The following is an 11,204-nucleotide window of genomic DNA, read 5'->3' as shown; positions in this document are numbered from 1 at the left end:
GGTCTGCTAGCAAACTCACTCCTCCTCACTGCAGAGGCCATCTGCAACCCCATTTTTGTTGTGTCCAGCACAGTCTCCCACAATTCTTACTGCAGCACAGGCTAGGGTAGGACTGGTTTCAGAATCAAATTGTAGAGAAGCAATACTTCACAGAGAGTGACACAAGCATTTGAGTTTTCTCTTAAATCCTGACACCATACAGAACATACTTCCTGATTCTTTTGGCAAGGGACAAGGATAATGCAACATATACTTGCTGCTTCTGTGGCTGCACTCACATACCCTGATCTCAAACTGCTCAAAGGCCAGAACGCAGGAGCACAGTAAACGATGTAATTTAATTTCAGGGCACGGACAAAGGTCCACAGGTGTGCTGCTGAAAACTCCACAGCTACAGAAATACCTCCACAGCAACTGAAGTATATGAGCCACTTTTGAAAGTGCTGAGATCTTCAAGACTAAAGCTTGGCTTGCTGCCAGCACTAGAAAAGGCTGGGGCACCATCCTTTCATACCTTCTGTGTTTTCACAAGTCGTACTTCCTAAGTAAGGCAGTAGCAATACAAATGCAAATACCAGATCAAAGAAAGGAAATAGAAAACGCTGAAACCACAGCGACAGTTTAGCCAGTGTTTGCCTATATTCCTCAATTACACCAGATTAGCCAAACCTACAAACTTATTTCAGCTTAAATCTCAAGTGAAACACCTCAAATAAAATGCCTGCATTCAACGCGAACATTCAGAGGCACCTGCAGTGATGCAAAATTATCTGTAAAATTCTTGGTAGCTTATCAGTGGAACTTCCTGATTTAAATACACTCTCAGGTTACCGGTTTGAAAAGAGCTGCTCTAATTCAATCTAGAAAATGAACGACCAAGTTTGCCTTCCAATGGTCTTCACATAACTATACCAAAATCATTTAACTGAAAACATTCTCTAAGGCCAACAGTCTGATACTGACTTAATACTATTTTTTTTTTAATGTCTCTAACCAAAAAAAAAAAAGAACGTGCATTTTGAACTTTTTGCAGTAGTATCTTATGTAATATCATTTGTCTACTGGTACCTCACAGAGAGCCAGTCAATGACAACTTAATGGTCTGTGTCAACAGTTCTGGCCCCTGCTACTCTGTCCTGTATTTGGACATTGCCTACTGGTAAAAAGGAAAAGAAAAAAGCTCTCAAGAGAAAAAAACAAAAACACCAAAACCACAACAACAATGAACAAACCCCAAAAAACAACCAACCAAAAGAAAAATCAAGGAGAACTAAGTATACTTACAGATCACTTAAAGCTCTAAAGAATACTCCCTATTAAGAGAAAACGTTTCAGTCAATATACAATTTTCATAAGGCTGGCAACAACCTGGACAACACAAGCATGGCCATTCCCAGCATCCTAATACTACTAAATTCAGGCAAATTTAGAAGCCCTTGGTTTAGGTCTCATGTCAGCTTGGCAATGACTCCTGAAAGAGGATAAGAAAACTAATTCAACTAAGTTTTCCACCAGAGCTATTTAAGTAATTACACCAGTGTTACCTGGCAAAATGAAACTGCAGCTGCTGTAGTCAAAACCATGGTTTTTTCTTTGCCTTATACTCAAAGGTAAAGTTAATTGCCTAGAAAAGTGTTACTTCTATAAGATATTGCTAGTCTAGATAGAAATGTTAAAATAGGAAGGGAGATTATGTATTTAGTGACACTGTCCATTTAACAACAAAGAAATGGAACAACTCACCCGGATGTAAGCATTCTGAATTTCTACCAATTCTTCACCAAGTGGAACAACAATTTTTTCCACTTGTCGCTCATGAGAATAAGGCTGAATTTCTGGAGAATCTTCAGTACATAACTCGATGTGAGCAATGAGTAAGTTGGAAATAACTTGCTGCACAGCCTGTTAGAGAAGCCACAAAAAAAGACTATTTGCTTAACACTCCAACAGTGCAAGTCAGTATCACATGAAAGTAACTATTTTCATACTTTAGCAGGCCTTGAATATAATTGTAAGGAAAAGGCACCTACTAACTATAGATGAAAAATGAAAGACTCTCCACTTAAAGATCTCAAGTATTATACAAACAGCCCATATGGTAAGTTCATTAATACAAAAAGCATGCTATTGCACTGGGGCTGGAGCGACAGGACTCTCCCTTTGGCTTTAGGTGCACTATGAAATACCCAGTGAGAAGTAACCTGGAGCTAGCAGCTTAAGCTGAATTTTGATGTCCATCTACCTTAGACTGAAAACATAAGCCTTACTTATATTTACGCAAGTACACCACATGGAACAGAACACGAAACCCATTTTGCAGTGGGAGTATATTCTTTTTGGTTCAAGTAGGTTTGTATTCTCAAAAACTAGAAGGTATTAACTTCCTTTTAGAAAGATCAGGAAATAATAGTCTATAGCATGAAAAAGACAAACCCTTAACAACTAATGGATTGCAAAGAGATTCAGTTTTTATGCGGAATTCTAACAGACTTCAATATTCTGCACAGTGTTCAAACTGGCATTAAACATTAGCTTCTACTGAAACTTAAATTATTTCAGTTATGCAAGTAGTTGTAACTCACCTTTGTATCGCTGCCTGGTGTGGCACTTAGAGCCAAGATCCGAAATTGACTTGTATGTTTGCTTAGTTCCCTTACAACCTAAAACCAGGAAAATTTCCATTAATATCCTTAAAGGAGATTAACTGTATAAGCAAAGGAAAATACCCACTAAGTAGAAAAAGCTTAACAAAATATTCTAAAAAGAGTATATCCAAATTGAAATGGAAACCAGGAAGTGTTCAGTTTATAACCATTTTATGCAAGAACACTTAATCTCAATTAAGTATATTACCTCAGTCCCACTCAGCAGAAACACCTTGGTAAATTATGAAAGGATTTTTCACTGGATTTAACAGAAAAGATTAACAGCACATTAACTCAAGCAAGCTGGGAAAGAGTAAGAACCATCCCCCCCCCCCCCCCCCCCCCCCAGAAAAAGTAAATCATGGATGATTAGTCCCATGAAGTCTGAACAGAGATTAGATGATAACCACCATGCCAACCAGCATTCAGTCGAGTCTTACTTGAAAATGTTGCATTAGCAATTGGGAAAATGGCTGAATATCCCTTAGACTTCCCATGTTCGCAACCCCTCTCCAAGACCAAAACTGGGACAAGCGCAACTGCTGCTGAACATTCAGGCAACAACCAAATTGCCTCCCTACTTCATTCTCCCAGAGTTGAACTCTGCCAGCTGTCAGTGAACTTCTGACCCACTTTGCAATGCGCAGAGAATAAGCGAACAGAGACTAAAGAGGAATTCCATTTGTGCTGATAGTTCTACTGAAAATCACCCAGAGGCACAGCCAAACCAGAGAACAAAGCGTGCCAATTTCACAGCCCTGGGGATGGACAAGGGGTGACAGAAGAGATTTCTCTCAGCTATAGCTGACGCAAAAGCTAATGAATGCAAGTCTTGGCTCTGTGTTACTGGGTGATTCGCTAATAGCAAAATATTTTAAGAAAATATTTTTATACAGAATTTTGAAATAAAGTAATGCATAAACTGAAGTCCTTTGAAAACAAAGTGGATATAGTTCTGATAAATGATAAAAGAAAACTGCGACACTGGCAAACCAACATACACTGTTTTAACTTGCCAAGCTACTGTCTCTTTTCCAGCATGCCAAGCCAGACAAACACCAAAGAACACCCACTTTCCTTTAAAGAGGCCTAGTAAGCAACTATACATAACTCCACATATATTTAATTTCTCCAGTATATAAAACTAACTTTCTATTAGGTCACCTATTACTATGAGATTAAGTCACAGTATGCAACAAAGTCTTTGCTAACCAATACAAACCCCTATTTTAAAAATTAAAATGAATTCAGAATTTCTAAAATAAAGAACTTTACCAAAAAAGCATACATTTTTTCTTGGGAAAAAAAACCCGAAAAATGCCTCCCCCCACTGAGGAGCTGTTCCAACATAACACAAACACACCGGAGTACACCTGCAAATACAAATATGTCTGAAAAACAGCATAGTGACTTTCTTTTTTGTTAGATTGCTCCAGTCAAAAACATCAGTTGAAACAAAAATTGCAATTTTATTCATACAGTAGAAAAACTCTCACCTCACCTTACGAAGTTCTAATACAGGTATTACTTAAAAACAAGGCACTGACGACACAGAGGACTGTTTGATCTGTTTCAAACAAAGCTAAGGACCTAATGGAGAACCTTCCTCCAGCAGTGATGACAGTGACACTTTATTAAGACCCCGTGAGTGATTCTGGGGGAGGTTTTTTGTAATCTTGAGACAAGAGTGGGGTGAATCCAGCATTACCTGACAGTAGGCGTGGTTTCCAAGGGCTTTGTGGGCTTCATCAATAACTAAACATTTAATCTCTACGGCAGGACATGTCCCACGAGAAAGATCATTGACCATTATTTGAGGCGTAAGGAAAAAGACTCTCTTGGTAGTCCACAGTTCTCTCCGACTGAGAGCTTGGGTTCCCCCTGGAAATTAAAGAAGTAACATTAGCAAACGGTTCTGCTGAGAACAAGCTGACCTGGCAGTGACAGCAGGAGGCCGACGGGGCTGGCAGGCACATACCAGCTTTGGCAAATAAGTGCCTTTTAAACTAGCGCACACCTTGACGCCTGTCCCATTTTCAGGAAAAAAAAAAAAAAAGTCAATGCAATGGCTAGGAAGATTTTTTTTTTTTTTTTTGCATTAAAACACTAAATCCAGAACCGTGTAAAATAAGGCCAGAAAGCTCAAGCCACCGCCTAGGCACCCACACTTAAAAACAAGTTAGGGATTCAGTCATTAAGGCTACTACTGCAGTAAGCAATAAACTGCAGTTCGCAGGGTTTGCATATTTAAAGAAAGAAGAAGAAAAAAAAGCCATTATTCTTAGTGTTAAGTTTCACAGGCAGGGAGCTCTCTGTGCAGAGATCAGCAGCGCCGTGAGCCCCGCGGCTGGGCCGGGGAGCCCAGAACGCCGCCACCCTGACGGTGGTGACCTGGGGTTGCAGCGATTACAGAAGCTGGAGTTAACGCCTTAAAAACCTTCTTGTCCTAAAAACGGCCTTTTTCCGCCCTTCCCCCCCTCCCCCCCCACACGCACACTGTAGCGTTACACCTCGCTTGTCCTCGCCTCCAAGCCAAGCCCCGCGGTGCCGGCGGCTCCCGGCCCTACCTGTCATCTCGGCCATGTGCCGGGCCGGGATGCCCATGACGCGGACGCAGGCCTCCATCTGCTGAGCCACCAGCGGCTTGGTGGGGGCGAGGAAGAGCACCTTGCCGCCGGGGAACCAGCGGTAGAAGTTGTACATGACGACGGCGGCTACGAAGGTTTTGCCCAGCCCGGTGGGCAGGCAGACCAGCGTGTTGCCCAGCAGGGCGGCGCGGGCCATGCGCACCTGGTAGTCGCGCACCGGGTAGTTCGTGGGGTAGATCCAAATGGATCCCAACGCCGCGCAGAAGCCCTGTGCCGGGCCCGCCGCCGCCGCGCAGGAGCCCTCAGCCGGGCTCGGGCCCTCCGCCGCCGCCGCGGCTGCCGCCAACAGCAGGTCGTCGTCTGCTTCTTCTTCCTCTGCCGCCTCCTCCATCTTCCTCGCCCCCTTCGGCGCCTCCCCGCCCGCCGCCCGCCAGAGCTGAGGCAAAGTGCGCTGCCGCCCGCCGCTCATCCCCCCTCAGGGCGCCGCCGCGCCGCGCCGCTCCCGCCCGCCCTGCGGCACCGCCCGCCGCCCCGCACCGCCCTCCATTTTGTCCTAGCGCCGCCGCCGCCGCTTGAAAGCCCCGCGGGAGCCGCGGCTTTGGGGCGGTGCCGATCCCCGTCCCACCCCTCGTCCCGTGCGGCGGCTCCCGCGGGGCCGACGGGAAGGCTGGGCGGTGCGTGAGGGGGAGGCGGCGGCGGGCGGGAAAATGGCGGCGGCGGCGGCGGCTCCGGCACAGCCCTGGACGGCTGAGGAGCTGCGGAGCGAGGCGCTGCCCAAGAAGGATATCATCAAGTTCCTCCAGGAGCACGCAGCGCAGGCGGTGCGGGCGGGAAGGGCTGGCTCGGGGCGGGGGGGGTGGCGGGGGTCCCGCCGCCGCTCACCGGCGTGTCTTGCAGTTCCTGGCGGAGTACAAGCTGCTGGGGCAGGTGAAGAACGTGGCGAAGACGGCGAATAAGGAGCAGCTCATCGCGGCCTACACGCAGCTTTTCCACACGCAGGTGCGGGGCCGGGGGTCGCGGGGTGGGGGCCGGGATCGGGCCGCCATTGACGGCCGCCCCTCCTCCTCCCCGCAGCGGTTCAAGGGCACGGACGGCGCGGACAAGGCGGCGGAGAAGGCGAAGCCCGCTAAGGCGGAGGAGGCCAAAGGGAAGGCGGCGGCGAAGCCCGAGGAGGCCGTGGAGGAGGTCGGTGGCACCCCGGCCTCGCGCTGCTGGCCGGTCGCGTCTTCAGAAGCCTGTGACAGCCGTGGGCCGGTGCTGGTACCGCGCCCGCACCTCGCGCGGCGTCTGTAGCGTGCGCAGGGCCCGCCACTAATGCATCCCCCAAAGCTTCAGCCTGCGCTGAAAGCTGCGACGCGGCTACATTTTCCCCAAGTATTGCAGCCCTGCAATAACACGTGAACGTGCTGTCCGCTAGCGCGCTCATTTGGTGCCTTGAACTAAGTGGTTGTTGGATCTCAAATGTAGCTGGGCTGAGGCTAGTTCGTGCAGCACTCATAACTCTGTTTTTAAAAACTTAGGGGCCACCAAAGTATACAAAGTCAATTTTAAAGAAGGGTGATAAAACCAACTTTCCGAAGAAAGGAGACACCGTTCACTGCTGGTATACGGGAAAGCTACAGGATGGAACTGTCTTCGATACCAATATTCAAACAAGTAAGGTCATGTATATACATTTGGCATCTTGTTGCAAATGCACGTAGGGGAAATTAGCTGGACTCATTAAGCAGCCTTGGGAAGGCATTTGCTTCTGGAAGGTATGCATGGCGGGAGTCCTGACAAACTGCTTTTGCCATCGTCTGGTTGAGCTGACTGAGGGTGTCCCTGCAGCCTGCTCTGGAAACCTGATTTTCCGTGAGGTAATGCAGTATTTTAGGACTGGCTGGTGTCAAGTGACACTGCTGCGTCTTGCCAGACCTCACGTTCAGCATTCTCCGGGCCATAGATAATGTGAAATGAGGGGATTTAATCTGTGCTGAAATTGCTTTGGAGAAAGGATGGTTCCCGCTCTGGAAGCTTCCCTTATCTATGGAAGTTGAGCACCAACAGTGTAGTTAGCTTCTCTAGATGGACACCTCTTGGTGTACGTCTGTAATAAAACCTTAAACATGGAGGCCCTGGAATGAGAGTGATGTGAAATAGTCTGGGGTACCACATCCACTGTGGAGAAGTCTGCTGCTATTTTTGTGACAGTTTCTCAATCAGAGAATTTGGGTGTATGAAATTCTGTAGTGCTAGAAATGCTTTTCCAGTAGTGATGCCTGACATTGAGAGGAACAGCAGGGCTGTCACTGGAATACTGTCTGTGAGTCGTTGTACTTGTTGTATGATGTGCATTCTGTGTTAACTATTTTCACTTTGCTAATGTGTTTACAACTTGTACTGTCAATTTTAGTAATTCAGAAATAAGTCTTTGAGGTCCACTGCATCAGTGTCTGAAAGATGCTGATCCACTTTAGCTCTTGGTGCAACATTTCACAACATTTTCAGTGTACAGCACTAAATTTTCCCCTAAAAATCTGATAGAGGGCTAAAAATAATATAAGAAAAGATACTTATATAGAGCATGATCATAATAGTAACTGTAGATGGAAGTGTGGTATGAGCTGGTGTCATGTTAAAGCAAATGAACATCAAACTGTCTTTCAGGTTCAAAGAAGAAAAAAGCAGCAAAACCTTTAAGTTTCAAAGTTGGCGTAGGAAAAGTAATCAGAGGTGTAAGTAAACCATTAATTACTCCCTCAGAATCCGAAAAGAGTTTTCGTTCCGCCAGATTTATGACTGGGGTGCAAATTTTGAGCTGCTGGTTTTATTCTGGTGGCAGTAAAAAGGCAAGTTGAAAGCATTTACATCCTGTGGATGTAATAATTATTCTCTATGGATGCGTGAATCCATCTGCAGTGTAATTCCTCTCATTAAGTGTGGAAAACAGTGTAACAACTACGTGTTCCTTGGGACAGGTGCAGCCTCTTGCGCCTGTCTGTCTAGTGCTTTGCACAGTAGACAAGGTTATCGGGTTCCTGGAGCTCCGTCGCTCATAGTATGCACTCTGTGCTTTAGTCTGTCAGAAGATTGTTTTCTCTCTTCAGCTTTTTTGTATTGGCCTTGGTGCCTCTTGGTGTGTAGATCGGTTCATCTGTTAACTCTGAGCGGGATGCTGAAACTCCAAATTCCCAGTGCTGCTGTGCACTGAACCAAGTTGCAGTTTTGATGCTGTTAACTCTTCTGCTGTGTCGACTGCCGAGTGCTGAAGCAGCACAGGTAGAAGCTGTGCCAGGGGAGTATCTAGGTGGACTAAGAGCGCTAGGTAGAAGAATGATTCTGCACGCCCATCTGTTAGCTTACGTCTTGGAAGTCAGACCCTGCTGTGAACTTGGTGTGCCTGGGAGATACAGCTTGTGTGCAAAGCCAACGAGGTGCTTAACTCTTACCTCACTGCTGCTGAGCCAGTGCTGAAATTGGTGGCCAGCTGCGCAAAGTAGGAATGCAAGAAGGATCTTACGCTTACCTGACTTTAAAAATCAAAACAAACCCCACCCAGCATAATCTACCATGCTGCTGCTGTGCAGGAGAAAGGCCTTCAGCAGTGATGGGGTTGGGAATGGGATGGGGAAAGCATCCCTGGGCTTGTGGCCAGTACTGCAGAAGCAGCAGTTGCCTGGGTTTTTCTTTAGTCTCTTGGCGCAGCGCTGCTGCGCTTGTGTGGGTGCCAGGTAGCTTCCTTAAGCAGCTACAGGACAGAGCAGCAGCTGTTCTTTGTGGAATGTTGATACGGTGCTAAACGAATACTGGCTTTGGGCCACACGAGAGGGTCTTGAAGAGGGACAAGCACTGAAATAAAATTAGCCCTCGGGCATTAGCCTTAAACAAACACTAGTCCGTTGGTACTGCAGAATGGTGGGGAGACACGGGGCAGAGAGAGAAACCTCCTGGTAGCGTGTGTGCGGTGGTCCGCTGTGAAATGTGTTCTGAGACTGAATACTTAGAAACAAGCACGGTACTTTATTGGTTCCTGAGTATCATCACAACATCAAAGCACGATCTGCACTGTGAAGCACAGTCCAGGCTAACGTGGGAGCAGGGAACATTGGCCAAGGGGGAGTGTTTCCACAAATAAAAGGGATCTGAAGCTACATCACAGCACCCGCTGGGGGGGGGGGGGGGGGGGGGGGGCAAGCCCGCTGGAGGGTGATGTGGTATTACACCAGCATCACAGGAGCAAATGGGAACAGCGTATGAAATGTACATTTTTTGAGGTGCTGGTTAGGCTGATGTGTTCTTTCCTTGTTTGAGTTCAGTTTGGTTTTTTTTGTGGGTGTGTGTGTTTGTTTTTTTTTTAGTGGGATGAAGCTCTCTTGACAATGAGTAAAGGAGAGAAGGCTCAACTGGAAATTGAACCCGAGTGGGCATACGGCAAGAAAGGGCAGCCGGATGCCAAGTATCCTTCCACAGCCACTTGCTCATTCAGTAACTGGAAGTGCTGGGGGGAACAAAGTGCTTTATGGGCAGGGGTATAGCAGGGGGGAGCGCTCACTGGTTACTTACAGCAGGCTTAGAACATTAACAGCATAGAAAAATTATGTGAACTTAGCGGATAGATGCAATTGCCCATTTGTCTTGAAGAAAAAAGAACTGCAGGGAGTACTGCGGTGGAGAACTTGCTACTTTCTGCCTGCATTTTTATTCTGGCTGCTTCCAAGCGCTTATTCTCGCAGCACCAACAGGGATGCTCACCAGTGTGGTGGGAGGAGGGGTGACTGCGGGGACAGCAGTTAAACCTTGGCGAGAACCAGTTCCGGGATACAGCCGGAATATGGGATTGAGCGGTGACCCTGCAGAGCACCTTAGGCAGTTCTGTTTCTTTTTGACTTGTGCTTCAGGAGGGAGGATTGTTCTCTCTCACTGGACTCCTATGTCATGGTAATTTAAAGCACTGTCCAGACATTCTTCTTCCCTCTGTAGTGCAGCAGGACAGCCCATCCTCCTCCCAGAGGGAGAGCAGTGACTGTGTCCCAGAAATGGAGGCAGTTCAGGTAAGACAGATGCAGCTGCTCACCTCAGAGGAGTGGGAAGGATGAGAGGCAGGTGTATCCACAGAACTGGTACCAACTGCCTCCCGACAGCTCACATTAGGCAGCAGCTGTGGTTTTGCACTAAATCCAAGATGTTAAAATGGGCCAGTGAAATACAAAACTGCCACAGGAGGAATGGGAGAGCAGGTGGCGAGTCACTTAACACCGATTCGTCTGCTGGGGTGGGGTCTTGGCTTGGAGGGGTTTTTTAAGCTTCCTTAACATGTTTGAACAGGATTCCACCAAATGCAAAACTTTTCTTTGAAGTGGAATTGGTGGATATTGAATGAAATTAAGCATTTCCTTTGCTGCTGGGAATCCATTTATGATCAAGAAAGCTTCTGACAATGCAGTTTTGCTCTTGTAACTTCAGGATATAGTTACAACCGTGGCCTTGTACTGAAACCAAGTTTGTTTCCCTGCTCCCGACTGCTGTACAGTAACACACCACTAAAGAAAACATAGTTTATACATGCAAGTGACTTCACTTTTTCTGTGTATGCTCATCTCCAAGGTTCTTTCTTTTACTAGGGGGGAAGAATTGTCTACATCTCCAGCGAACACTTAAAGAACTAGCCCTATCCTGAAACTGCCCCAGCTGCTTTTATTATCCTTTGCAGTATCGAGCGATCTCTTTTATACTGGAGAGCATGTGCTGCACCCCTAGCTCAAGTCTCCAGCCAGGTACTTCCCTTTCAGCTTTATCTTCTGTGCAGCTGCTGAGTCTTACAGGAGCACTCACCCCACAATTTTATTTAACCTAAAATACTAGCAGAGGGGTAGAGAAGGAAAATTTACATTTATATTCTAAGCTTTGCTGAATTAGGGAAAAAAAATCCGCCCCATTTCTCCTTTAAAGGTGTTTTATAGAAGTGTCAGGCACAATGTCCACCCCCTTG

The 11,204-nt window shown here is 46.7% G+C and overlaps 2 protein-coding genes across 5 annotated transcripts in view; one reads left to right on the top strand and one right to left on the bottom strand.

Annotated features, from left to right (window-relative positions):
• Positions 1 to 5,844, bottom strand: part of FANCM (FA complementation group M) — a 75,903-nt gene extending 70,059 nt beyond the window's left edge. For all 4 annotated transcript variants that reach the window (XR_008733041.1, XM_055715153.1, XM_055715154.1 and 1 more), the window contains exons 1-4: positions 5,213 to 5,844; positions 4,354 to 4,526; positions 2,583 to 2,660; positions 1,744 to 1,902 (exon numbers count right to left, since the gene is read on the bottom strand). Coding sequence is in view for 3 of the 4 variants with exons in the window: in XM_055715153.1 (XP_055571128.1) it covers positions 1,744 to 1,902; positions 2,583 to 2,660; positions 4,354 to 4,526; positions 5,213 to 5,702 (900 nt within the window). In the remaining variant the exon portion in view is untranslated. The remainder of the gene's footprint in view (positions 1 to 1,743; positions 1,903 to 2,582; positions 2,661 to 4,353; positions 4,527 to 5,212) is intronic.
• A 48-nt stretch (positions 5,845 to 5,892) lies between these two features.
• FKBP3 (FKBP prolyl isomerase 3) lies at positions 5,893 to 10,783 on the top strand. The gene is made up of 7 exons (XM_055715168.1): positions 5,893 to 6,054; positions 6,131 to 6,232; positions 6,308 to 6,418; positions 6,754 to 6,889; positions 7,883 to 7,950; positions 9,574 to 9,671; positions 10,541 to 10,783. The coding sequence occupies exons 1-7, from the start codon at positions 5,941 to 5,943 to the stop codon at positions 10,593 to 10,595; spliced, it is 684 nt and encodes a 227-aa protein (XP_055571143.1). The 5' UTR covers positions 5,893 to 5,940; the 3' UTR covers positions 10,596 to 10,783.
• Positions 10,784 to 11,204: the final 421 nt, after the last annotated feature.

The sequence above is a fragment of the Falco cherrug genome, chromosome 7 (genome assembly GCF_023634085.1).
Source record: "Falco cherrug isolate bFalChe1 chromosome 7, bFalChe1.pri, whole genome shotgun sequence".
Taxonomy (NCBI): Eukaryota; Metazoa; Chordata; class Aves; order Falconiformes; family Falconidae; genus Falco; species Falco cherrug.
Note: the sequence above shows the minus strand (reverse complement) of the source record. Positions and strands in the feature narration are given on the sequence as shown.

What these genes read in the sequence shown, in the direction of transcription:
- FKBP3 (XM_055715168.1), top strand. Translation starts at nt 5,941, where the DNA reads ATGGCGGCGGCGGCGGCGGCTCCGGCACAGCCCTGGACGGCTGAGGAG. An exon ending in CCGAGGAGGCCGTGGAGGAG is followed by an intron (nt 6,419 to 6,753) that starts GTCGGTGGCACC and finishes TTAAAAACTTAG; the next exon opens with GGGCCACCAAAGTATACAAA. An exon ending in TAGGAAAAGTAATCAGAGGT is followed by an intron (nt 7,951 to 9,573) that starts GTAAGTAAACCA and finishes TTTTTTTTTTAG; the next exon opens with TGGGATGAAGCTCTCTTGAC.